At 36.5% G+C, this 27,997-nt stretch overlaps 3 protein-coding genes across 6 annotated transcripts; 1 reads left to right on the top strand and 2 right to left on the bottom strand.

The window, feature by feature from the left end:
* Positions 1 to 16: 16 nt before the first annotated feature.
* On the bottom strand, positions 17 to 12,764 carry LOC137731347 (calcium-transporting ATPase 3, endoplasmic reticulum-type). Of its 2 annotated transcripts, none has more exons than XR_011068256.2 (34): positions 12,407 to 12,727; positions 12,116 to 12,166; positions 11,974 to 12,007; positions 11,809 to 11,826; positions 11,169 to 11,305; positions 10,523 to 10,597; positions 9,577 to 9,622; positions 9,015 to 9,074; positions 8,820 to 8,900; positions 8,562 to 8,647; positions 8,272 to 8,373; positions 7,205 to 7,258; positions 7,022 to 7,123; positions 6,791 to 6,849; positions 6,539 to 6,683; positions 5,805 to 5,912; positions 5,374 to 5,526; positions 5,108 to 5,212; positions 4,301 to 4,497; positions 4,074 to 4,185; positions 3,816 to 3,914; positions 3,594 to 3,739; positions 3,384 to 3,441; positions 3,070 to 3,162; positions 2,876 to 2,926; positions 2,600 to 2,731; positions 2,377 to 2,478; positions 1,999 to 2,053; positions 1,445 to 1,545; positions 1,116 to 1,264; positions 884 to 989; positions 711 to 764; positions 562 to 610; positions 17 to 401 (listed from the first exon to the last, which is right to left on the bottom strand). XR_011068256.2 is itself a non-coding variant. In XM_068470454.2 (34 exons), the coding sequence occupies exons 1-34, from the start codon at positions 12,437 to 12,439 to the stop codon at positions 331 to 333; spliced, it is 3,009 nt and encodes a 1,002-aa protein (XP_068326555.1). In that variant the 5' UTR covers positions 12,440 to 12,764; the 3' UTR covers positions 17 to 330. The 2 variants fall into 2 exon arrangements, 1 of the variants encoding a protein (XP_068326555.1); XM_068470454.2 differs by having other exon boundaries at positions 1,445 to 1,530; positions 12,407 to 12,764.
* Positions 12,765 to 13,896: 1,132 nt separating this feature from the next.
* LOC137737120 (WD repeat-containing protein PCN) lies at positions 13,897 to 19,033 on the top strand. The gene is made up of 11 exons (XM_068476508.2): positions 13,897 to 14,293; positions 14,422 to 14,565; positions 14,761 to 15,058; positions 15,169 to 15,232; positions 15,347 to 15,460; positions 15,586 to 15,748; positions 16,315 to 16,468; positions 16,662 to 17,275; positions 17,492 to 17,673; positions 17,801 to 18,061; positions 18,533 to 19,033. The coding sequence occupies exons 1-11, from the start codon at positions 14,132 to 14,134 to the stop codon at positions 18,846 to 18,848; spliced, it is 2,472 nt and encodes an 823-aa protein (XP_068332609.1). The 5' UTR covers positions 13,897 to 14,131; the 3' UTR covers positions 18,849 to 19,033.
* Positions 19,034 to 21,261: 2,228 nt separating this feature from the next.
* Positions 21,262 to 22,679, bottom strand: LOC137713123 (protein SOB FIVE-LIKE 5). Of its 3 annotated transcripts, none has more exons than XM_068452385.2 (4): positions 21,923 to 22,679; positions 21,745 to 21,834; positions 21,579 to 21,654; positions 21,262 to 21,460 (listed from the first exon to the last, which is right to left on the bottom strand). In XM_068452385.2, the coding sequence occupies exons 1-4, from the start codon at positions 22,280 to 22,282 to the stop codon at positions 21,444 to 21,446; spliced, it is 543 nt and encodes a 180-aa protein (XP_068308486.1). In that variant the 5' UTR covers positions 22,283 to 22,679; the 3' UTR covers positions 21,262 to 21,443. The 3 variants fall into 3 exon arrangements, with proteins under 3 accessions (XP_068308486.1, XP_088541507.1, XP_088541506.1); XM_088685381.1 differs by having other exon boundaries at positions 21,262 to 21,485; positions 21,581 to 21,654; positions 21,923 to 22,660; XM_088685380.1 differs by having other exon boundaries at positions 21,745 to 21,789; positions 21,923 to 22,659.
* Positions 22,680 to 27,997: the final 5,318 nt, after the last annotated feature.

Raw genomic sequence — 27,997 nt, 5'->3', positions numbered from 1 at the left:
TAAATTATTGCTTGTATGAGAAAACGACATTAACATTGAACACAAATGGTCCATAATATGGTCGTATAAGGAAACAAGTTATTCAAAGTTAATGGATACAAGACCCGAATGACTAACGGGACATCTTTGCTATCTGTAGTGACACGTCGTTTCTGGGATATTTTTCAGACTTCTCAAACGTTTTTCACTCCTCTATGTCGAGAAAGTATGTACATAAGTGAGTAGCCATCGGGACTGCGCAGTTCTTCCTTTGTGTTGAAGGATGGCACAAACATGGGCTTCTTTCCCAGTCTCGGTGTCTCAAAGAATTCGGATCACATAACTCCGTTTCTATTTGTCACGCGATTCCCTTTTTGGCAGTAAATCAGGCCTCCTCCACCGGAAATTGAACCATCGCATGCCTACAACAGGAGCAACGGCCATCAAAATCTATGAGACAGCAATATTGTTACACGAATATAACCCGAGCTAACATTATTCATACATGTTATAGACAAAGGAGATAAACACTCTGCGCCGAAATAAAAAATGACAAGACTTCAAAAAACAAAGATGATTTACCAGTGGAACTTCTTGAGAAGAACTTTAGCACTTCATCGATGATAATAACCTAAAATCAGATCACAAATGAAAGCTTGAATGAGTATTGACAATGAGCAGTCGGAAGAGGGAATCAAAACATAGGACACTCTGAAAGGTAAATTGCATACGGGAAATGAAAGGTATAGCACAACAGTCCAGTCAGCCCAAGATAATGGCGTAACCTACAGCACAAAATATTACGGGACCATCAGTAATGTTCGTTTACAAAAAAAACGATAAAAGAAACTGTCAATTTACCAACAAGCCACAAGTTACTCCATGGAGGGATAAGACTACTTACGGAGAAAAGAACAGAGAGCGGATGGACGTATAATATTAGTATGTGAAGGATCATTGTTAGAATAATTGAACCAACAAGCCACAAGTTACTCCATGGAGGGATAACACTGGAAACGAGAGAAAGTCAGTGCTAACGCCAGTCTAGTCTCCAACCAAAATGTAAAAATGAAATAACTTAATCATTAGAAAGTAAACTGTAATGTTAATATCTACGTATATGCTTAGTTGCTTACACAAGAGACTGATTTTCGCTGAGATTATTCAAGGCGTTGAACATTTCAACCACCACAAGCACGGTCATGGATACAGTTGATGGATGGCGATCATCAAATATACTGCATGGATAAGTTGTCTCCCTTGTTGAGCATGAGTCAAAATTCATCTGGAATCAAATAACTAAAAAAGTGAGAACCCAGTTTATACATAACGGAGGATATTATAAGCGTCTAGTCTACAGACATTTCTATGTAGGTAGTAATTATATGTATGTCATACAAACTGTAGAAACCAACCAGAAAATGACTTTAGAAACTGCGGAATTTCAGAGCCTGTATGATCTTACCAATTCAGAATATGGCAGTTGAGGACCACTATCAGAGTAAACAAACCACCATATAAATCCCGCAACCGTGGCAACCCCAACATAAGCTGCAATTCATACACCTTCATTTGATTTGCATGGAGAAAATAAACAAACAAATTTACCGTAATGTAAACTTAAATTCACGCCACAAAAAAAATCCTAACAAATAGGATCAATCATGTTATATACAGTAAATGGCTTTGTGTTATGTCTTAAAGTTTTTTTTACTAATTGTCAGAAGACTAAGAACTGATTTTCTCAATTGATTCATAATGGAAAGGAGTGTAACCAGTAGGGACCAAAAGGCCATTATATAAGTGATACCAATTCATTTGTTCAAATATAAGCTTATGAAAGAGATTAAATGGCTGACTGTAAGGCTTAACATTGCTTCATATCGAAAAAATAATGTAAAAGAGATGCACTACAGGGCTTTACAGCTTTTAATTATAGCTACTAGGTAAACCAAACCAGTACATGCGGACGGGGCATCAATTTCACTGGGAGCCATATCTAATATGATTTATGCATACCTCCGATTACCAAATAACGAAAAAACAGCCATCCAGAAACAACTGCTTCGTTGACCTACACACAGATAAAAGTTAAAGTGACGTTATGCAAAAACTAGAACTTCTCTCAACTGCTGGAGGACTAGTTTTATGATATTAAGATAATAACATTAATGGATGAAACATATATATGACCTAATGAAACAAAATAAAAGTCCAAATTTGTCCTTGATATTATTATTGATCTCCCCAGCGGAAAGGGGGGAAAAAAAAAAAAAAAAAAACTCAATACCATTTCTCATTCAGCCACTTTTAGGCAACTAGTGTTACAGACAGATAAAAGGAGGAAGAAAAAAGTAAAAGCCAGAATACTGATAGCAGATTTAATTTATGCAATACCTTCCGAGGTTTAACCTTCATCACATCAGAATCTTGCTTATTAAAACCAATAGCAGTGGCAGGCAATCCATCAGTAACTAAGTTGACCCAGAGCAGCTGGACCTGGAAAAAGTTTTCATAAAGTATTAAGGACATGAAAATAAAGGACGCAGAAGACATTACACTCCTCAAATATAAAGGGTTGGAAAATGAAATATCACAATTCGTACATAAAAGGACTTACAGGGGCCAGAGTATCAGGAATGCCAAGTACAGCTGCCACAAATATACAAACTACTTCACCAATATTTGAAGAGATCATATATCTGATGAATTGCTTCGTGTTGTTGTATATAGCCCTTCCCTCTGCAATAGCCTGCCAAGGATTAACCAGTAATTAAGTTAAATGGCAGAGAAATGCTTTTGAATGTAAGGTGAAAGTCCTCATTGCTGACAAGTAGTAAAAATAGAATACTTGCGAAAATAATATGAAAAAGAAAATGGAGAAAGAGAGGCACACCGCAACAATAGTAGCGAAATTATCGTCAGCCAAAACCATATCTGAAGCACTCTGATAAAGACAGAAATAGCAGCGGTGAGAAGAGTAGAGTAATACTACAAAATGATAATGAAACCAAGAATAGCTCTAGGGACCAAAAGTATAGAAGTTGGTTTCACAGTGACATGAGTGAAAACAGTATGTATCCCGTCTACCTTGGCAACAGCTGTTCCTGAACCCATGGCAATTCCAATATCTGCCTTTTTAAGTGCAGGTGCATCGTTAACACCATCACCAGTCATTGCCACCTAACAAGCACACTAAAGTTTCAGGAAAGTAAAGAAGAGTATGGCAGCAAGCATGAAAAAGTATGACAGTAAGATGACTAAGCATGAAAAGGTCTAAACAAATGTAAAAGTTTCTTTGTTTACAAATTTTGAGGGAGCAAAACATCATTCCTATGCTAAAATGAAGCTATTGCATCTATATAATGATTCAGCATCCAGAGATAAAGCTATAGAGGGTGTACCACTTCGTTTTGGTGTCGCAAGGCTTCAACCAGCATCCTTTTATGAGAAGGTTCAACCCTAACAAATCAGAGGAGGATAAAAAAAAATGAACAATTGCTCAAGAAATAGAAAGAGAATTTGTTTAAAAAACTGATTAAAAAAGATGGAACAAATGGTAAATATCTAATCTTCCACAGAAAATGAACATACAGTGGATGCAACCAGTATACCTAGTGAATAGTGCCATGCGTTGCAATGCCAGAGTTTTCTGCAATGCTGGTAATTCGTCAAACTCAGTCGCAGTGTAGGAGTGTCCAGCAAGATCTTCTAAGTGATCAAAAGCCCCTATCTTGCGGCAAAGTGATTCAGCTGTTGACTGAAATCATGCCAAAATCAGCCGGAGTGTTCTAACCATATGTGTCCTACATCCATGCATAAAAGGACAGACCTACCTTGTTATCCCCAGTTACAACTATAACACGTATGCCAGCGGTCATGCATGAAAGCATCGCGTTTCTCACTTCTTCTCTTGGTGGATCAAGCATTCCAACCTTCAAAAGAAACAAAGCAAGGAAAATGTATACAACGTAAATAATTGAGCTAATGGACATGAAGAGACAAAGTTCATGTCTTGCAAAGTAAAAATAAAATCATGTATTTGGCACAGCAACCAAACAAACTTGACTTTCTATTTTGAAAAGAAAGCATACCAACCCAATGAATGTTAGATCATTCTCATCATTATGGGCGAGACTCTGCAGACCCATGGGCATCCGCTTAAAGGCCAGGGCCAAGCATCTTAGTGTTTCCTTCCCTGCAAAACTGACCAAAAAAATATATATTACGACGATAACCACGTATGCCTTAGAGAGAGAGAGAGAGAGAGAGAGAGAGAGAGAGAGAGAGAGAGTATAACGATGAAGAAAATATTCCTAACCTACGGAACCTTGATTCCAGCTCAGCCCGAATACTAGTAGTTAGTGGTATAGCAGAACCATCATCATTGCACAGAATACTTGTGCATCTAGAAATAATACTCTCTGGAGCACCTTTTGAAAACATAATTTGCAACTGGTTTCGGCTGCAAAGGACACTCATCATCTTCCGGTCACGAGTAAAATCTGCAACAGAAATCTGCAAGTAATATATTAAACCAATAAGCAAAACCAAAAAAATTACTGCAACAAAAATGGCAAGTTAGAATTAGAATTTTTTTGCCAGAGCATTTCTTTTTGTCTTTTTCAAGTAGATAGTTCCACTGTTACTGCTTATGATATAAAACTTGAAGAACAAAAACATATATGCATAAGCATAAACACCAACCGATGATTTTGCAGCCAGAAGTCAAGACACAGTCAAGTAGTTATAGCAGACAACATGAGAATCAAACAAAAATATGCAGAAGTACACAAGAAGACAAACTAACAAGTAGAATAACAAATTAGTCCGAGTTGTTTGGTAAGGAGGTAAAACAGCATAAAACATCATAATTCTTCAGCAGGTTTATTTTTTGTAGAAACATAAAAGAAGATGGTACATATTTCATATCATAAAACTATAATATAAAGTAGAAAAAATAAATTATATAAAAGCTTCAGACTAAAAACTAAAATACTGAATTTTTGGAAGCCACACAATATACCTATTAATAAGCTATATGTTTCTCTTGATCTATTAGTTTAACAATTTAATCTCTTTCTATATTTGGGGCATGATGTGAGGGCGGAAGGATCAGAAAACTAACCTTTTTAAAATGGTCCTCCCAGTAGTGATTACAGTAAGATGCACGTTCATGCTTGCTCAGCATATTCAGAGAAGAAGGCATAGAATCAAAGCCAGGAAGACCAATCTGGCAGTGAAAGAAATTAGGTTAAGAACTTAAAAGTGCATACCTTGAATAACTGCATGACCAACAAAATAGAGAAAGGAGGGGAAGAAAATCAGAATCGAAAACTTCAGTTATTTGCAAATCTTCAGACTTTAGAAAAGAGTATAAGTACATAAATGAACCTTCTCTGCAAGAACACGGAGGGCTACTTCAGTTGACTCGCCAATTTTTTCATAGTTGCCCTTATCAGGATTATATTGCAGGATAGACTCATTGCATAGTGCTGAACACATTGCTATGTGAAGAAGACAAGGCGTCTGAGCTGGAAGTTCAATCTGAAAAATAGATAACACTTCAAATCAGTGCAAACTATAATGGAACCTGAATGAAGCATTAAAAAAATTATGCGAGGTAGGGGGTTGGCCATGATATAATCCTGGAGTTTGTCGTTATATAATATATACACACATACATAATATATATACAGTTGCAAGCAAATCATTTACACTAGAATATGAAACAAAGCTCCCAATCAGGTCACATGTTTATATGAAGCATCAAGGTTCTTTTTTTTTTACTTTCAGCCGCTTATCAATTTGCAAAAGTAACCTACCTGATGCCCAGTACTGTCAAAAATAATGCCTTCCGGTGCATATGTTGTCCCACTGACACTGTATTCGGAAATAACAGGAGCATGCTGTACAGTATGAAGCACACAAACCTGGAGAGATAAGAATAGAAATGGGTGAATAATCATTTGAAAGAAACATAATTACGCCAAGCACCAAATTATAGGAAGCGAATCAAGTTTGAAAGTAACACTCAAAAGATTTTAAATCAGGTAAACAAGTTGTATCAAATCAGGTAGCCAGGCTATTGTAATATTGAAACCTAGAGAGCAAAGTAATCTTTTGATTGGAGCGATGACTTGTAAAATCAACAAATACAATTTCACATGACAATAAACATCTGACAGATTGAAACTTCAAGCAGTCAAATGTTACATAACTCATAAATTCCTTGTCTTTATCCGGTGTGCCTTTAAATACGGACATGATGTGCACATCTGGGCCTCTGCTTCTCCCACTACATATGTATGTATGTATTTCATGCATATATATATATATGCATGTGTTGCATCCTTAGGAGGTTAGTTATTACAAGTTCTCAAGCACAAGTAATAAATAAAGACTAAAAAAAGCCACAAACCATAGCAAAAGCTTACATGCCAATAAATTTATGAAGTGACAAGTTATGTTCCTGGCTATTTACAGCAATTTAGGAAACCAAAAAGATCAGGAAAGTCCTATTCAACTGTTTACTATGGCAAGGTCATGAGATAATCACCTTCGAGACAGACATCATATTGGTTGTCAGGGTTCCAGTTTTGTCACTGCAGATTACCGTAGTGCAGCCTAAAGTCTCAACAGATGGCAAAGACCTTACAATGGCATTCAATCGAGCCATTCGTTTTGTTCCAAGAGCCAAACAACTAGAAAAAAAAAAGATCAAAGAAAGTCCATGATAAAGAAAAGCATCAGAGATTGCAGTATAACGCCTTTGTCATTTCTATACGCAAGTAAAAGTGCAAGCACTCACGTTGTAACAACAGCTGGAAGTCCTTCTGGGATTGCTGCAACTGCAAGTGCGACTGCAATCTTAGTGGGCACAAGAGAATGGTTCGTAAACATTAAATCAGGAAAGATGAGTAAGAACCAGTAAATAAGGGCTTGAAACAGAAATGTGATGAATAAAAATTAAAAAGAATTCGAAAAACCCAAAAGAATTTTCTTTGTAAGTAAATGATCAATAAATTTAATAAGAAAATACCTTGAAGTAATGAATTGCACCACGCAAGAACCCACCATGAGCAGGGTCACGAAAGTGACCAATATTTACAATCCATACCAGTACGCATATGCCAGCAATAACCTGAGAAAGCAATGAAAGTTAAGAAATGCATAATAAAGCAATACTAGAGAGTAATGACCAAACAAAAACTTGGAGAATTACCTTGGCCAAGAAAGTACCAAATTCATCCAGCTTCTTTTTCAATGGTGTAGCTTCCTGCAAACAGCCATATAATTGAATAATTGAAAGCTCTGGTCATCTATATACAAACTATAAATTCAGCAAAGGATCTTTCTTTCAATTTTCTTTCCTGTCTGAGTTTCAGAAGAAAAAAAGGAGCAGTGAAGAAAGGACGTAATTTCATAAAGCGCTGTGTCAATCATAATGGTGAACTAGAAAAATGGTCTCGGTGGAGCAAAGATATTTGAGCACTATGTGTTGAGAATATCGTGCTTAAGAATGGGAAAAATAGAACAAACTCCGGAAATCGAAAACAAATAACCAAGATAAATAAAACCAAGAATTTACGTGGTTCGGCAATATGTGCCTACGTCCACAGGACAGCAACAACAATCTTTCACTATATCAATAATGTGTACAACCAATAATCTTGCCAAATCTCTAGAACTAGGACTTGACGAAAAATCTGAAAGAACAAGAACAAGAAATGCACTATCTCTTTTCTTTTCTCTCGCACGCACCTTACAATATTCTCTCACTCTAATCCCTTGAGTGGTATACAATTTATTGTTTTGCTCCCCCCTCAAAACTAGTACAATAGCCCCTTTCTATAGACATAATAAAGGTCTTCTTCAATAAGTATTACCAAACCTAATTGAAATCTAGTTATGAATCCTTCTCCAATTGAGAAACTAACTCCAATTGCGAAAACAACTCCAATTGGGAAAACAATTTAATCCTCTAAGACTATAATTCCTTATAGAAGCAGGACAACTTATCATGGACTGGAAAAAACCCAACACTATGCTCTATGTTGTGACTCCTTCCATTATTTCACTACTGATGTTTCAGGTAGGAAGAGAGGAACATATAGATAAGCAGAACCACACTTCATCGAACTAGGCAGTCAAATGGAAGTAGACAAAAAGTTTTGCTAAATTCAGTGCTAGAAAGAAATTTCAGAATTTAAGGCAAGATTCCAAGCCATTGACAGGGTAAGAGCACATAGAGATAAACTACTGAGAACAATCTGAATTTAGAGTGCTTACATCTTCTGTTCGTAACATTGAATCGTGTATGCCGCCCATAGCAGTCTGTGTTCCAACTCCTACTACGACAGCTCTAGCCCTACCAGCCACGACTACTGTACCCTGGCGATCAAGATATGCAGGAAGATAATCATTGCTTTGTAACAGATACCCTTTCAAGAAACTCCATCCAAAACAGAACAATAGTACGACATAAAGAAATAGAAAACTTGGTCAACACATTCCATTAAGTATATAAAATAGAGAAATTGGATCCAGCATATTAGCTTCAATAAACACATAAATTTTACCGAGAAAAGAATACTTGTCTTGTCTTGATATACAGCATTTGTTGCAGTAGTGGATTCAAGCTCTTTTTCAACAGAGCAACTCTCACCTGCCATCATCAAACAGAAGTTCTCAAATACATTGATCTAGCATGTGCTAAATCATAATACTTTGACAGTGAAGATTCATGCAAATTACAAAGACAATAATGACAAATATCCATCAACGATATAACAAGTACTGTTTTGATTTACTATATTCAGTACATAAAGCAGATGTACCTGTAAGAATTGCCTGATCAACACGTAATTGATTACTTAGCATCTCAATCATTCTCATATCAGCTGGAATTTTGCCTCCCACTATACGTTTTGCCCAACCGAAAAAAATTCAGAATCCAAAAAATAAATAAATAAATTCAGTATCCACGAGTAAGCACAGTAGTAAACCAATTCTGCATACTCAAAGCAACTTACCAGCCACTTCTACAACATCACCTGGGACAAGCTCTGTTGCTGGAAGTATGGAAAAGCAACCTGCAAGGAGTTACTTTTACGTCAACTTTGAGTGGTAAAGGATGACACAATTGTCAGTACAGTACAAGCAATGCATCAAGCAATTTGATATGATGTTCATGAGATTATGGCCACCCACTACTCCCAAAAGCTTTAAGTTGTACATAGTTAGCAATTATCTTCCTTTTTCCAGCGTGATTAACAATGTTCCATCAATTTCTCATTTTATCCCCAAGATCCAGCCAAGGAGTCACGAGTAATTACAAAAGCAAAGCATCCCAAAGGAACCAACAATAATAAATACTAGCTATCAAGTGTCTTTTCCAAACTGATGAGATCTCCACCAGCACCCTCATAACAAAAGGGTGTACTACCTTACACTTCTTATGATCTGATTTTCACAATTTAAGCTCTAAAAAGAAATGCTTACAATACAAAAGAAGACTTAGAAACATGAAATAATAACATCAAAGTGCAAACAGCATTTAGCATGGTCAAGTCACTTCATAAAATAATTTTTTACCATTCCGCAGCACAGTCGCGATATCAGCTTGGTATGCACGTAGCTCCTACAATGTCAAGGGTAAAAATAAGGAATCAGAACAAGCTGAAGTTAAGGACTAATGAATGAATTTCCAGAAAGATGAGGACATGAACATCAAGTTTTAGGGTTTATTGCTGGAAGAGATAAAGAGGAGAAAGAAGACAATCCAATTTCCATTAGGACTGGATTAATCCTTTTGGAGCAGAAATTTATTCTTATTTTCCTAGTTTAATTAGAGTTTCCCATTTCTAAAAGGATTTGGTTAATTTCCTATTCTATTTTGGATTAGGATTTCTTTCCTATAAGTTTATTTTCCTATTTGTATTAGATTTAAGGTACCGCTCAGGTCACGCGATGAATAAAATAGGGAACTAAGAAACCCCTCCTTGTACGGTTGTACCTCATAGAGGACAGATGAGTTTATGAATAAAAGTTTGAGTTAAATCTCCTGCGACAAGAGTTTATTTGGAGTGATTCCAAATTCCAATTTTTGGTGCGAGGCCAAGAACGAGTGAGAGGCCACTGGAGTGATTCCAGTTATCCTTGATCGTTGTTTTAATTTAAGTTCTATGTGTTTTTGCTTCTGCTATACAATCTAATTTCTGCTGCCCTACTCTGTCCTACATCACAGAACAAAAAGAAGGTTACCTAGGGATTCATGCATTCATCTTCTACAACGTGCAACAGAAAAGCGCTCATGCATAGGAAAAGGTAGAAATAGGTACTTGGGAAAGGGCAATGATAAATAGATCAAGTGCTAACAGTCAATCAACAAATTGAACACAATTTGAAGTTTTAGTAGAATGAGTTTAGAAAAAGGAGCTTGGTTTCCGCATGAAAGAAAAGATCCACTTGAAATGGTAGTCTTTCGAGATGTTTTCTGGTTTTTATGGAAGTTCTGAAATACTATAGATGTAAAATTTACCTCAAGTGCCTTTTCAGCATTGGTTTCTGTAATCACTCCTACTGCAGCATTTGCAGCCAATATCATGAGAATAACCTATGCCCCATTAATTTCATACAATAAAATCTTTATTAAGACCAAGTTGTATCCCTCGTGCTTAATCAACAACAAACATAAAAAACAGTTATCAAATATCACAACATTCAAAGCCTTAACTTGTTAAGTTTCAAGTGCTCAACAAATTTCGAACAATGTATGTTTCAATACTTCAAAAAAAGGACATGCATTAAAGACTTATAGGTGGAAAAAATTAGTACTAGAAGAGAGAATAACTGAGTGCAAATCAAACACTAAGGAATAAGGATCACATCTAGACATTGAAAGTAAAAGTAGGAGGAAAAAGAAAACACCAAGACAAGGCATCGATAACTAAACTTTTTCTTCTTTTCTGGCCAGTCTAAACTGACAGTCTAACATGCATAGCATCTTTCCCTCTTTATTTTTTAAGGAAACATAAATTGTATTAAGGAAGAAAATGCATATCCTCTTCTTTTTTTTTGCTTCGGCTAATAGATTACTCCTAAAAGATGAACTCAACTCATACTTTGAAAAATAATGATAGTAATAAGCAATCAGTTTAACAAAGCAGAAAATTATCATATCTTACCGAAGGCTCCAAAAAAGCTGTTAAGCCCGTATCTCCATTAATCAAAGCCAGAATAAATGAAACAAGTGCCGCAACAATCAATATCTTTACAAGCAAATCATCAAACTGTTTCAAAACCAATTTCCAGAATGAAGCCCCTGCATATGGAATATAGATAGTATTCATAACAGGCATAAAATGCATGATCTTGATTTGTGAAAACTAGTGTTAACAGAAATTTACATCAAACCAGTAGCATGCTCCTGGAATATGAATCCAGTAAAAAAAGTTTTGTATTTAGACTCCCTAAATTCTTCATTCTCACAAAACTCACCAAAATCAGCTAGCTACTCTTCTAAAGCGATTAGATTCATAACTGTGGTTTTCTACACTTTTTGAACTAGGTAGTATTAACAAATTATTGGTGGTACACAAGCCACTGACCGCTAAAAACACATTCAAATAACAGTTTATACAGTACAATGAAGAGAAAAATTAATTCCATCTGGAACTCGTGCTTCATTTAGTACTGGAAAGAGTAGGGAAATTTTGAGAAGACATAAACGAGAATGTACTCGTGCAATCAATGAAAGAAACGTCGCAAAAACTTGCTTATGCAAGATGGAGAGAGTAAGGGGAAAGGAATGTGTGGTGTACTTACTTTTCTCTTCCGGAAGCACTGCATACAATATTCCAATCATGCAATCCAAGAGAAACCACATTAGAACTAGACAAACAATACCAAATCCAGCACTCTAGTCTGGAGGACACAACAACCGAACTGGAAAACGCATACCCACTCGTGCTAGGAGCAGAGAAAACATACCATTTTTGCCGTAGAGTCTTGCATGTTGCGCAACCTGCAAACAGCATAACATTTCAAACCTTGAGAGTAGATAAACTAAATGGCCAATAAAATAGTACAAATTTCACAGCTTTCGCTCCGAAAGCAACAAACTTTACCATACCTGTGAGTCATTGAGGCCCTTCTTCGGGTCCACGCCGAAGAAATCCAACACCTAACCAATAATACAAGGGCAACAAAATGGAGTAGTGAATTAATCAATGACATAACCGGAACTAAAAAAAGCCACATTCCCATGGAAACGCTGCAACAGAAGCTTCCAATTTCCAAAGAATTCAATTATTCGACTTCAAAAATTCGAATTTTTTTTTATCTAAACACACACACTTCGAATTTGGAAGCTGGTAAAACCGATGGATTACTGGATTACTGAATTACTGAGTTACTGAACTACCTCGGTGACGGATCGAGCGTAAGCGTCCTCCATTGAGGGACGACGAAGAACTTGGACGCGAACGGAGCCTTTGGCACTTCCTCTACCTCTTCCTCTACCTCTTCAAGTTTCTGTGTTTCGTATCAGCCACTGGACGACTAATGGGTGAGAGATCTGATGAGAAAGGGGAAATTTTGGAGTGAGGCGTTGCGATTAAGCAACGTCGTCGTTTTGGCTTGTGGCCTCTACGTTTCTCAATTCGCAAAGGCATTTGACCCACAAGACTCACGCTTTTGGTTTTTAGCCGGAATTAGGCCGAATTTCGGATCTGGATCGTGGCCCGCTTGAAATAAATGGTTTCTCTACTTTATGCGTTCTCGCATCGGCAAGCGGAATTGATATTGCTTAAAGAGAGAATTTGTTTTTACTGATTTTAGTTGACAACAAAAATTTATTGACCTTTATTATCGAATGATATGTATATCTTCACAATTTTTTACGCATCCCGTTAAATTTATACGAAAATAAATGATTTTAGGTTTACAAGTTAATAAATCGGATCGTTATCAAGTCACCCGTTAATAATTCATTAAAAATTCGTTGAAATAACGAGTATGACATAAATACGACCTGTTTGCCAGGTCACATTAGGCTCTTGCATGACTCATTAACTCGTCACGAGAATAACATGTTCCCAATCAACTGTTTAACGAGTCGGGTAAATATTAGATCGCTTATGAAGAACCCATTAAAACAATATGTTTAACATGACATAATCCATTAAAATACCGGATATTACACGAATACGACATGAACAAAGCAAACACAATCTATTTGTCAAGTATACTCATGCCGAAATGTAAAATTAATGTATTGGCCTAACTCCAATATTCTTGATCAAATAAAAAAAAAAACTCCAATATTCAAGTTTCCAATACATTCAACAACTCAACAAACTCAAATTTAATTGAACCTCTTGATGCAACCCATTCTAAATTGAATTAAATCATAGGAATAATCATGGTTTTAGGCATGCTATAAAATTTACCAAGCGCTAATCATTCAGTTGGTCCACTCCACAACGTCATCTCTTATTATGTTGAGCTCATTTTTTCTTTTACATAAAAGTAAATTGAGATTGTTTTTTGTACACGTTAACACAAGCAAATATATCAGTTTTTTCATATATTTGAAACATAAGTTGATATATTAGTGTCCTAATATAATTAAATACAGATTCAGTATTGCTGAACTTGATTAACATATGGTATGCCGATTCGTGTTTCAGTTACACTTTAAAAAAATCTCTAAAAAAATCTCTAGAAGGTAAAGTAAAGGGATAATTTGGAATCAAGAGTAGCGTTCCATACCTTGACATATGTAAAAGTGGTGGGCCGGAGCTTTCATTCCATCAAAGGCCACGTTTTCAACAGCGTGGACCAATCCACAATGGGCCTTTTGATTCGCCCCTAAGTTGACCTATAAATACACACATGCACCACAATTAAACCGGTCCGATCCGGTTCACACGTCCCAATAACAAAGACCTATCATTCAACCCAACCCGCGCCGCGCTTAAACCCTCGAACAAAAACCTAGCTTCATTCCGCCTTCTTCGTCTTCTCTCTCTCATGCCCTCGCACCTCCATCACTCTCCCTTCACTCTCGGAGTCACTCGCAGACACACCAAACCCTAACCCTAATCATTTGCAGGGGCGCTTCCGGAACTTAGAGTCTCAGACGAACATGTCTGAAGCTTACAGGACCAGCTCGGTCGATTGGAAGCCCTCTCCCTTGGTTGCCCTAGCCACCAGCGTCGACGACTCCCAAGTCGCCGCTGCTCGCCAGGACGGCTCCCTCGAGATTTGGCTTGTCTCCCCCGGCTCCGTTGGCTGGCACTGTCAACTGGTACAATTACAACCGCGAGCTCTCTTTCTATATATACATATGTGTAGCTATCAAATTGATAATCTTCAATAATTGATAGCTTAGCTTAATTTAAAGGCTGAAATATCAATGTTTTGTTTTGTGCTTAGACGATTCATGGTGATCCTGAATCGAGAGTATCGTCGCTTATTTGGTGTCGTGCCGGCTCGAAAGGATTGCCTTGTGGACGGTTGTTTTCCTCGAGCATCAATGGTTCAGTTTTGCAGTGGGATCTTTTCCATTTGAAGCAGAAGGTATGCTTTTATGTTTGTAATGAAGCTAAATTGAGCATTTTCAATTTTTGGCTTGAAAGGCAAATTTTATGCAAACAGTCAATGAACATTTATAGTTACTAAAACTTTCATAATTCTTCTTAATTTTTAGTTCTCGAAGCACTTACTGTGATGAATTATCAGATGCTGTGACTAAATCTTGAATTTCATTCGCAGACCGTGTTGGATTCTATTGGGGTCTCGATCTGGCAAATGGCTGTTGCACCTTGTAGTGGTGATATAGAATCGAAGGACTACCCTATTGGAAATGGGTGTTTAAAAGCTAATAGTACCGAGGGGGGTGATCCAGAAACAAGCGATAGCGAAAATGATTCCGACTCCACTGAGATTAATGAACAATCCATTGTTGAGAACCAGCTTGTGGCATTAGCTTGTGATGATGGTTGTGTGCGAATATACAGTATTACTAAAACAGATGAGTTTGTTTACACTAGATCGTTGCCTAGGGTCAGTGGTGAGATATCTACTCTTCAACGTTCTTCTCGTTCTTGTAGTTTTGTTTCTCTTCCATATTTAATTCTCTTTGTAAGTTTCCATTTTGATGTGTGATGTTCTATATTTCAGGACGTGTCTTGAGTGTGACATGGAGTCCTGATACTAAATTTATATATTCGGGGAGTAGTGATGGGTATGTATGAACATTGACAGCAGCTTACTTGTTGTGAACTTGTATAAATTAATGTGTTATATTATTGTCATTTCTGTCATGCATTTGATGATTTTTTTTTTTTTCGTTGGGCAGGATGATAAGATGCTGGGATGCTAAATTGGGCCATGAAATCTATAGGATTACAGTTGGGCTTGGAGGTCTGGGAAGTGGACCTGAACTTTGTGTTTGGTCGTTACTTTCTCTGAGGTAAAAACGAGGCACATCTTTATTATTTTCTGCAGCTTCAAATTGATTTTTCAGTTTGTCGCATCTAGTGGTGTTTGTTAGCTGCTGAACTACCTTTTGAAAATTGAGTTCTTTCTTTACACCAGGTGTGGGAACCTTGTCAGTGCAGACAGTACTGGCAGTGTTCAGTTTTGGGACAGTCAGCATGGAACTCTATTGCAGGCACATTCGTACCACAAAGGTGATGTAAATGCTCTGGCAGCAGCCCCCAGCCATAATAGGGTGTTTTCCGCTGGTTCTGATGGTCAGGTACAGGTTATGTTTTGGAGACAAAAATCATTGGTAGTTCTGGATTGTTATTCTGCTAATTGTTTTAGGAATCACAAATTTGATATGTCTTTCCAGATTGTGAGGAAATTATAAATCACTTCAGTGGTAGCAACATATGCATTCATTTCTCTTTCTTTTGTTGTGCATTGTTTGAACCCTGTATCTTATGTTGCATACAGTACCATTAGACTGTTTTAATGCCGTAATTGGATTTGTTCAATCATTTCTTATTGCGTTGAAGTGAAATTCTGTGGTGGTAGTTATAAACTTATGAGTAGTAACAAGAACAGTTTCTTATTTTCTCTAACATCTTGAACTAACTGAATAAAAATGGATGTAAGTTAGAGACATCAAACTCACTTATGAAAGGATAGGTATATATTCATGCTAATAATTCTTTATTGTTGAAAGTCTTTATTTTTATTTATTTTTATTTTTTATTTTTTTATGGTTTTGAATTTGATAATTTTATCCTGTAATATTCACTTGTCCAACTTGCTGATCGACTACTATAACCTCAATGGTTCACTATTTACTTTTGTCAGGTTATTCTTTATAAGCTCTCTAGTGCGACGGTGGGATCTAGTGATGACAAGTCTTCTTCTGAGGTTTTGAAGAAATGGATCTATGTTGGTCGTGTAAAAGCTCATACACACGATGTTAGGGCTTTGACAGTGGCTGTACCGATCAGCAGAGAAGGTTTGCCCATATCTTATGCATGATTGATTGTTTTTCCTTGTTTTTGCTGTTATTTAATCTTTTCCTTTTCACACATAAAAAGATTCATTAGTTTATGCTTGTTTGTGTTCAATTGGATCAATGTTTGTTTATGCTCTTTGTTACGTCTCAACTATTTTCCAATTCTTAAATCAAGTCATTCTCTAATTTGCAGATCCCTTGCCAGATGAAGGTATAAAAATACACCGTAAAGAACGTCGTAAGATAACGCCTAATAATATTAATGAGTTTAGTTATCGTAAATGGGCACATTTGGGTGTTCCCATGCTTATATCTGCTGGTGATGACACAAAGTTAATCGCATATCCTGTTAAGGAGTTCACACAGTTTAAACCTCATGATATCTGCCCTGCGCCCCAGAGACTACCAATTCAACTGGTGCTTAATAGAACATCCAAACAGTCATTGCTTCTTGTACAAGCTTCTAGTTGGGTGGATATTCTTCTTGTACGTGCACAAAGTGGCACCTTTTCCAAGATAGCTCCTGTCTCCAAATGGGGCCAAGCCTCAACAGATCTTTTGGTTCGAGTCAAGAGTAAGGCATATCGGAAGATCATTTGCAGCACAATTTCTAATACGGGGGTGCTTTTTGCATATTCTGACCATGTGAAACCTAGCCTATATGAACTGAAGAAGAATAAAGTTGGCAAAAGTGCACTGACTGTTAATAAAAGACAGCTTCCACAGAAACTACCATTTGCCCATTCCATGGTTTTTAGTTCTGATTCTTCTCGCTTGATGATAGCTGGGCATGATAGAAGAATATATGTAAGCTGTTTCCTTCTTGTTGCTCTATTTCATCTATTGTTTCAAATAATTTTTTCTTTTTTTTTTTTCTTGGGGGTTTGACTGTAAAGAGATTGATCATTTGAGACATGATGGACAGTTTAACCTGTAAAACACATTGATTTGATAGGGACAAAACCTGCGTATTCATTTAATGTTATGTGGCTTCCATTCCTTGACTTGCCTCACATGATATAGGTTGTGGATGTGAGCAGAGAAGAACTAGTGCACAGGTTCACCCCTTGTCGCGATTTGCAGGATCAAGAATTACCACCTAGTGAGCCTCCCATAACAAAACTGTTCACCAGTTGTGATGGGCAGTGGTTGGCTGCCATCAACTGCTTTGGAGATATTTATGTATTTAATCTGGAGATACAAAGGTATGAAACTATACTTGGTGTCTCTTTTTCTGGTCGGTGCCTATGATTGATAATAAATATCTTTTTTATTTTTTACTAGGACCTGGACCAATTTTCTATTATAACTCTTTTTTGTCATGTAAAATAGGCAGCACTGGTTCATTTCAAGACTAAATGGCGCATCTGTGACAGCTGGTGGTTTTTCTCCGCGAAACAACAATGTGCTTGTAATCACAACCTCTTCAAATCATGTATATGCATTGGATGTTGAGGAGAGAGAACTGGGAAACTGGTCGAGGCAGCATACGTATTGTCTACCAAAGAAATTCCAAGAATTTCCAGGCGAAGTTATTGGGCTCTCTTTCCCACCCTCCACAAGTTCATCTGCTGTTATTGTTTACAGTGCCAGGTGCGCTCCTTTTTCTCTGTGTATGAATGAGGTGTGATTTGCGCATGTTATAGAGCTCAAAACCTTGGAAGTTGCTAATGTGAAAAAAAATAAGCCCTTGTTATGTTGGTATCCAGAGGTAACACAATCTTCGGTTGAACCCTAGTCCAGTTTAGGCATTAGATTTTACGTTGTGAGGATTTTATAAACGGTAGACCTGCCCTAGGACATGAAGGTGGTGGTACCATATGCCGGAGTCGTGTCTGAGGGGATGGCATTGGAATGCCATACCCATTCTAGAGCCAAGTCAGTTAGTGATATTTAACTGTGTAAATGTTACCATTTTGACCGACTCGCATGTCCCCTGGTTTTTCTTGCGATCTCCTTGATGAGTAGTGCAGCTTGTAGTAGATTTTGGGGATATCAGTTTTTATGATATAACTAATTTCAAGGTTTTGATATAACTAATTTTGAGGTTATCTTATGCTTTAGGGCAATGTGCTGGATTGATTTTGGGAAGCCCATTGATCCAGACGATGAAAGTGGCATGCCAAACGGTCAGAATCCGACATCGATGAATTTGCATAGTAATTCGATTAAGAAGATTCTAAAACGTAAATTCACAGACAGTGAAACTGAGAGTAGACTTATGGCTATGAAGAATTTTGATTTTATTTGGTTCCCAAGTCCAGCTTTATTTTTGGGTCATCTTTCGAATAGTTCTCTGTTGATGATAGACAAACCGTGGATGGCAGTGGTTAAATCGTTGGACTCTGCACCTGTACACAAACATGTTTACGGGACATAATGTCATGGATGGTTTAGCCTTTGAGAGAGTGAGAGAGCAATCAAATGTGGCATTCGATCTCTCTTACATTTTGCCATCGTTTCTTCTCTTTGGTTACGAAGGGCTAAAGCATGTTGTGTAATTTTACTCTTCAAAATTTTGTTCTTGTTAACCAGTTTAAAGAAGTTTGTCTTACGATTCTTTTAGGTTTGTGCATTTGATGGGTACGTCCTTTCGGTTCCTTGTAGGCTTTGGAGCAGTATGATTTCTTATCTTTTGCATTTTTAAGAGAGACTATAAAATGTATATTTGTAGGTTCCATTTATTGAAGAAACTGGAAAGTTATCCTTGCTAGTGAACGGTGACATGATGAGATGTTACGCCAAATTTTGCTTTTCGGCCGACGAATTTGCGAGGTTTGCTCTTCTCGTTCTGAGTTTTACACGGTCAATTTCATCGAGCTGTTTTTTCTTGCCGGTCTCACCCTGCGTTGATAAAGTTTTGGCGTCCGTAGAAATTCCACGGCTCGAATTAACCCGAAACAAGTGGGATGGGACCTGAGAGTACGCATACCAATGGAAGAGGGGTGCTGGTCGGACAGCCATGCCAATCGTCCCTACCCAAGAATTTCTGGAGTTTTTGGAATTTAACGCGGCATTTTGCCACTTTGAGAATACGCACAACAATTTAAGAGGGGTGCATTTTAGCTTATCGTTGGTGGTAATGTTTACTATCATATTTATCATTTGATGAGTTTAAATTTTGAAATTTCTGTTTATTTACTTCATATATCTCAAAATTTAAACTCATCCAACGCTAATAAATAGGGTGAAACACTAATGTCGAAATGTAAACTCATCTAGTGGTGATAACAAGAGGGATCGACCATTTTAGTTGGAAATTTTCAGTTCTCTTTTTTCTTCTGTAATGTCGCACGACGGTCAAAACAGTAGGCTTTTCAAGTTCCAACTTTAAAAATTAATTATGCAAAAAATCAATCAAATTAAAATCATGTAACCATTCAATTAAGTTTCATTTTCAGCTGAATAACATGGTTCACCTATTTAAGGGGTGATCTAGAAAATAAACAGTTCAAATCATCGTATAACATTTTAGGATGAAAGTGAGAATCAAGAAAGTAAAACTAAAGAGAGAATGACCGATTAATATTTGGTGGATTTTTTAGATGATTAGACAATTCATATTTGGTGGATTTTTTAAAAGTTAAACTTTAGAGTGACCTAGAAAATAGACAGTTCAAATCATCGTTTAACATTTCAGAATGAAAATGAGAATCGAAAAAATAAAACTAAAAAAAGAATGACTGATTAAATAGGGAGCAAAGTGGTATTGGCCTTTAAAATTTTCAATACAAAATTAGGTCAAAGTCCTTTCCCAAGATGTGGACTACTAAATTTGAGGATGGCAACCTTTCAATAAAATCATTGTCAAGGGAAAAATCTGCCAAAACAAATTCAATAGTTGCACCAATATTATCAAATGAGTATCATATGCTTAGAGGGTAGCTATCACAATGTGGTGGGGTGCCCCTTTTGGTTGCAAATGAAGCTTACCTTTTGGTTCCATTTCATCAACAAATTATCTTTTTTCTTATATCTTTGTTGGCTTTAAAATTGCATTGCCAAATTTACGAGAGAAATCTCTCTTGGACCCAAGATATCAGATAGCTATCTCTTATTAATTTTTTGTCCCTCTTCTATTAGCAGTTAGTTTTTACCAATAAAAAACAAAGGAGATGTTACTGAGATTGTGCATTGGACGCATGAGAGATTCTCTCCAAATTCACCCACCTAAAAGTTGTTGTGAGCCAGGCTGGCAAGCTGGAGTAGAAGAATAAAGTTGAACCATTATTGCTCCTCTTGCTTTGGCTTTGGCTTTGGCTTTTTTTTTTTTTTGGTTTGAAATGCTTAATCATAGTGTGTGGGTGCAAATGGTCATCTCATCTCATCTGTTTATAAATGGAAAGTGCAGGTTCACTCTTTGGTCTTGAGTGGACCACAACTCTTTCTATAACTAGCTTTGTTCCCTACACCCTTGTTTAACCCAAAGCCATGGGATTATTGAGAAGCAAACACTTTATAGGTCACTTATTCTTAATATTATATATTATTTTAACACATCGCGTCCTTTTAGAAATGTTGATTGGTTCTGTAGAGTTAACGAGTCATTCTTCTTTATTTTATAAATTATTGGCTGACATACGTACTGAAGTGACTTACACTGTAAAATTTTGTAGGACAGAAAGAAGCAAGTATTTTTCGTTCCTTAATATGCTTTTCTTTTTTTTTTTGTCTAATCTAGGCGGCAGCTGAATTTAATGCATGTAAAATGAATACGTGGGAGAAATGAGAGATCAATAGGGCGATAATTTACTAATATTTTTTTTATGTTCCTTACGTTGTTTCCCACTGCGTTGACAAGAAGAAATAAAATGAAATTTATTGGAAAGAAGGTAGCAAAAAAGCAAGGAACAAGATCCCACGGGATCTAAATCTAATTGCGTTTTAGCTTTTACATTGTTTGTTTCCCGATCTCTTCTCTCCACAACTGCAGCAGATGAAATGAGATACTTCATTCCTGTCCTCATTATATATATCACTCCCAACTTTCACCTTGCAAATCACAAGTTTGGTAACCATTTCGTTTTTAGTTTGTGGTTGGAGATATAAGAGAAATACGGGGAGAAATATATTTGAAATGGTAAGCAAAATTATAGGTTTTTGGTTTTACCTGGTTTTTGTGAAGCTGGGCTTTTGGCTAGAGATGACTTCAAGAAACCAAAGTGCTGCAGCAATGCAGATTTTCCCTGAAAGAAATCAACATTTGCACCACATTCTTTAGAGAACAGAAGCAGATAACAAAAAACCCGAATTACGAAAAAGTACAAAGAAAGAACCTTCTTGTGTGTTGCAGAAAAACCCTCAGAGTAACCCAATACATTCTGCATTGAAGATTCATCTTTTGAGAAATTAGTACTCAACTTCTTCTGTAAAATAAGAGCACATTTATGTAAACACATCGACCCGAAAAACAAATATATACATTTATGCAAACATGTTGCTATTAATTTTTGCCTTGGAATAGTTGAGGACTGGGGAGCTGGCGGTGTCATCAAGGTGGAGCTCTCTGCTGCCATTTCCTTTGCTCTTCTTCTTGCTTTTCTTTCCCAATTTGGAACCCCACGAAACCGAAAAAGAAGATCCGTTTTCGTACACGCAGTCTTCGTCAAAGTCGTGGTAATGTGGAGGTCCAGAAGAAGCATCAGAAACCATTGAAAGATCCTCTTCCTCTTCTTCTTCTTCTTTTGTCTCCACATAATCAGCAAAACCCCCAGGCTTTTGGACCTGACTTTGAGAAAGATAAGAGGACTGATCCAAGTAACTTGTCCATCCAGATTCACATCCACTATTGCATTGTGATGGTGATATATTCATCTCCACTCTCCTCGGCCCAAAACGGACTTTCACACTTAACTTCGAGCGGTATTTCTAACAGGGTGCTGTTATTGAGGCTCCAAAAAACGAAGAAAGTGTGTATTTTGCGGTAGTACAGTTAGCTGTTGCTCTGGCAATCTCCCCTTCTTTTCTTTTCTTTTCTTTTCTTTTTCTGTCAAAGTTATTGTGGTTGTGGTTGTTTATATAAACACAGTTGAGAGGGAGGGAGGGAGGAAAAAAAACCAAACAAATCACATTCAAATCCTAGACTGCATGTGTCCTTTGCTCTATCTTTTGGCCTTGTTATTTTATCTCTTTGTGGGTGAATCAAATTTGCCAGTTGGTTGTGAGTGTGTGTGGGGGAGGGAGAGGAAGAGAGGAAACAATGTCAATTGGTAAAGTGTTGTGATGAGGGAAGTGGTTATAATTTTATGTACAATTTTAGCAATAAACAGCTTGTTTCTACTTTTTTGATCAAAAGAGAGACATATCTCGCTATTTACTTGTTTTTTGCCTTTTTTTTCCCCTACTGCCTAAACCTTCCTTCCTAACCACTACTCTATGAAGTGGAAGAGTTGAACAAATAATTAAAGTATATTAGATGGTGACCACTTATTTAATATCGTATTTCATTATTTTTACCTTGTTGTCCAAGACTCTAATAGCTCATTTGATGTCAAATGATTGTTTGGAAGTGCTTATAAAATAACTAGAAGTATTTTTGGTGAAAATTTATTTTGAGGTTCCAAAAGTACTTTAAGTGCTTTCTGCAAGAAGCATAAGTTATGTGCTTATTGCATGAAGTAAGTACTTCAAGTGTTTTTCCATGATTCACTTGCTTTTTTAAGGATTAGCACTTCAAAACGAGCCTAGACTACATTAAATTGGATAACTCACAAAATTGTTTGGTGCCATGGATTGTTTGTTACCCTGTTTTGACATCCAAGACTCCAAGGGCTCATTGCGTCCATGATTGATTTGAGTTGAATAACTCATAAGATTCAAGATATGTTAAAGGCATAAGGGTTTAGAGAATAAATGTGTTCTTATTTTACCTATTGCATAAATAAACAAGATTGTATACATCAAATATGTACACTCGTTCTCTCAAACACACTCTTATTTATTTATGGCTTAAAAAATAAAAGAATATCTTGTATATATTTAATATATTCATTTTTTTCTTCAAAATATCTTGAATTTAGTAAATTATTCAACTCATTTTTATTTAGATGCCCCAAATATTGTAGAGCAGGAGTGAAAAGACATATAATTAACTTGTCCATAGATGGTTTTTGCTAGAGAATCTAGCAAGAGAGAGGAAATTGAAATTAAAAAATTTCCTGCTGCGCCCATGTTGGTTTAGAGTTCAATACATATAAAACATTTATGATGCTCTGGTTAAAAAATGCGATTATGACACAGAAGCTCAGAGTAAAATGGGTAGAGGAAAACTTAGGAAGACTTGAAAAGAGACTTTAAGAAAGAAAAAAACATGGAGTATTTAGAATTAACGGAAGACTTAGCGCAAAATCAAGCACAGTAGCGTTTTAAAATTCATACAACCGACCTTAATTAATGTACATGTATAACAAAAATATCCTTGACTCGTTTGGTTTTTTACCTACATTTCATTTGATTTGAGGACCCAAGTCTTCAAAGACATCCACACTAAATAAGACATTGGTGCTTGACAATAATTCTCCATGATTTAATAACAATAAATTTTTTTTTTTTTTATTATTTAAAAACCCAAATAACTAATCAGTTTGTGAAGAAGCAGAATTGAATATTTGCTGAATTTGATTGACGACAGAACCCTTTTTTCTTTAGAAGGTAGAAAATCTGGTCGAATACATCCATTATGTATCTTGTTGGGGCCCTGCTGGGATATAATAATTCCCATTGGCCAACCCTTTTTTTGTCTGGTTGAAAAATAATGCAAGAACAAAACAGAAAAATCAATAATATGTCACATATATTTGTGCTGAATCTTTCGGATTAACTTTAGTTGAGATCATCATTTGTGAATGTTTGTTTTTCTGCTGTAAAAATTCGAAATGTGAGTTTTAATTTGACCCAAGTTAGGAGGTTTTTACAAGATAGAAGAAGGGCTAAATGACACCCTTTGAAACTCTACAATTCTCACCCCTTTTGTATGTGAAAAGTGCCTAAATTACAAAGAAATGATCGAATAATAAAGGAGAAGCTCTTGTGTCTGTTAGCCGTATATGACAACACACTTGATTAGGTATATGACCAACGTGAGGTTGGTTTGAGTCAAAATAAATGGTTGTTATTTTGTGCATAAGATCGTATAAGTAACTTGGTCTAGATAGTCAGACATTAGAATTTCTCTACCTTAAAAACCAAACGTTAGAATTTCTAACGTCTCTGATCGAATAAAGGGTTGACCAGTCGAAAGACAGTTGATAACACTTATTAAATGGAATCATGTGAAGTTAATTCCATATATCTCCGATGGAAAATCAAATATGGTGACAATGTGAATGTGACATGAATCAATGATTTGAAATGTTACTATTTAGAAGGATCCAAATTTCTTACTTGATGAGCACATGCCCTTTTTATTGCTTGTGGACCTTACTTAATTCATCCTCCACAATTTATGTACGAAAACACAGTCGATGATCAATTTGGTTTTTTGGCTTTTTTCCCGTCCTTGTTTTATCGGGTCCAGTGCCATTAGTTTCCTCCTCAAAATTTTCCATGTACTTTCTTGAGTATATTTCGGGTGAATATTTCTGGTTAGGTGTGTGAATAAGATTGATTACATTAATTCATTGTTTATTTTCTGTTCGAAAATGGATAAGCGTACAGACCGATGCTTGAGTCCCAATAGTGTGCTCGGGCGTTGAATAGTAAGTTTAGCCCTAACGAGAGCCTATGGAGACTCAAACCAAGGCATTGAGCGAGAACACAAAAGCTTTATTTGTTGAAAGTGATAACGGGGTAACCCAATTTGTAATAAGTTATTGCGAAGTTTTTGAACTTTACAAATAGTCCCATAACATGTTGCGAGTGTTAAAGAGTAGATTTAGCCCCAACAAGTGGCTATGGAAACTCAAACCCAGGCATTGAGGGAGAAACTCAAAAGTCTTACCACAAACAGCAGTGAGAGGAGTAGACCAATTCCTAATAATAATAAGCCCTTTTAAAGTTTCCAAATTTTTGGATGCGAGACAAGTCGTCAATGCATATATATCCTCACATGAACCAAAGATTTGTTGGAGAAATATCTAATTTTGTTAGATAAATATCAACGGAACCAAACCCTAGTTTTGTTAGCTCCTTGGTGGAATATCTAATGAAACTAGAGAGGAATGGTATGGGCTCTCTTGCCCTGCAGCTTGAGCTTTTGCCAATTAACATGGTCCCCTACAAATATATGAAAATGTCAAACAATGCCAGTTGCTAGTACTAGTTTAGCTAAAAGCAATATCCACTGTGAGTTGTATAAATATCGCACCACCGACCTACACCCACAGTGTGTGTGTGTGGAATGGAAGACCTAAAGTAGTTTTAAATTTCGGTGATTTTTTTTTGTAGAGATTATCTTTAAAAGGAGACCTAAATTAAAGATGAATAGTTAGATCGTTAAAATACGATATGGAATAAGTCCTATAAACCTAAAAGATGAATAGGTAAATCATCAAAATACGATGTGAAATGAGTTCTACAAAGACCCCTCAATAGAAAAGGACTCTACAATATATATAATCAAACACCCAAAAAGACAGGTTCACCTTCTCTCACTTTCAAGGCCTAAACATAACAATCCCAAAGTCTGCATCAAGAAAATGAAAGTCAAACCTCCCTTTCTCTTGGATTTTTGTCTTTCTGGAGAAGAATGGTAACAAAACCGCCCATTTCTTGGCCTTTTTGACCAAATTCAAAGGGTGAATAATAATGGCTTCATCTCTTGATTTATTTGTACGTCTCTGCCCCCACTAATTTAATTTGGCTTGCTAATGAGTGAAAGAAATGATTGGAGTTTGAGGATTTTTAGCCACAAATTTGTATTACCTTTTTGTGACTGTAGTTGTGGCTCGAGGAAGATCTTGTATTCTAAACGTTGTTGATTAATTTTTCTAGTGTCTTTTGCATCAAAATCGCACTTACATCTTTGTGACCAGATTATGAATGCAATTTCCATTTGATTCTCCAAAAAATAAATCCTTTTTTTTTTTTTTTAAATTCCTTTAATTTCTTATGGGGATGTAGTCTAGAATTAGATGGACGGCACTTATTTGGAGCCATATATAAATGTGCGTAGCTTAATTAGCTGGTGACCAAGAATATACTCGTCACATCCCACGTATGAGGCCACACGGGATCACAACTCAGGCTGATGAATAATGCCACCGAGAGCCATATTTTGCAAATTATTTCAAGAAAACAAAAACCTGTTTCAAGGGACCATGAACTTAATTGTTTCTGGGCACCAGAAGGGACACACATCACACAACTCATTGCAAGTTTCAAACAAATCCTTTTCGTCTTTGCATGAGTGGAAGTGTCGGAGAGTTTATGCGACTCGAAATTTGTATGAATATAAGATTCGACATGTACACGGTAAACCAATCGACACAGTTCAACAAATATTATTGAATAAAATGATAACACTCAATTTTTTTAGAAGTATGAGCTATTAATTTACCAATGAACACGACACAGACATAAATAAGTAAATCCGAACAAGATCCATTTCAAACCCTTGCACATATGCAACGGTTCGACGGTTTAGATTTGCTATGCTTTGTGTTTTTTCTCTTTCGTATCAGAGATTTGATTTGTCATTCATTCCATAAGTCACGTTCAAAAAACAGTCGCCCAAATTGCGCAATCATGTGTTATGTGGATAACAGCTACGTGGATGATCCAATCCAAATTTTATGCCAGTACTATCGCCTGCAACAGCAAAAGAGTACTACTCTTCAACTAGGTTAAAGTGGGACATCCCTTTGTATCTCTCTCTGGTTACAAAACTTGGCCTGTCCTGTGGTGAGAAAGATATACACAACAAAAGGAGATATACGCCGGTTCAACAAGAGCTAGCTAGAAATTTTCTGTGGAGGACATTTTCCCTTCGTTAAACGATGGGGAGTTGTGTTGATGATATCGATATTTGTATCGGTAATGTTTATAAATTGAAAAAAAAATTGTGAACATGTGGGTTATGGCTATGATAAAAGCTTAAAGATTGTTTAAATGCATATAAATATGCGATCTTCCAGATTCTATTTGCCTCCACATCCAATGTGCAAAAGAAATATGTGAATAAGCCTCGTGGATAAAATGAAGCCTGACCTTACACATATTGTTTGTCAAAATTTTACACACTCCTAAGACAAATCACAAACAATCAAAGAAATAGACAAGAACACTCAAAATTTGAATAGAAACCAATACGGCAGATTTTAGTTTCTAGAGGATTTTGTACACGATAAGCAATGTATACATGGAGGAGAATCTTAGTTAGAAAATGAATTGGATGATTTTATATAAGTAGACTATCTCTTTGTATAAATTCCAACCGGTGCCGCCAATCAAGTCAAATGGTGACAGACATATTCTTTTAACAACTAGACCTTAATTTGGTTTTCACCAAATTTCGAACGTGTAAACTCAGAAGAAGGAAAAATACCCCAAAGCCAAACCCAACAAAAAAGCCCTAGAAAAGACCCTTCCATT

This window comes from Pyrus communis, chromosome 15 (genome assembly GCF_041283825.1).
Source record: "Pyrus communis isolate YQ-2024b chromosome 15, ASM4128382v1, whole genome shotgun sequence".
NCBI lineage: Eukaryota > Viridiplantae > Streptophyta > Magnoliopsida > Rosales > Rosaceae > Pyrus > Pyrus communis.
Note: the sequence above shows the minus strand (reverse complement) of the source record. Positions and strands in the feature narration are given on the sequence as shown.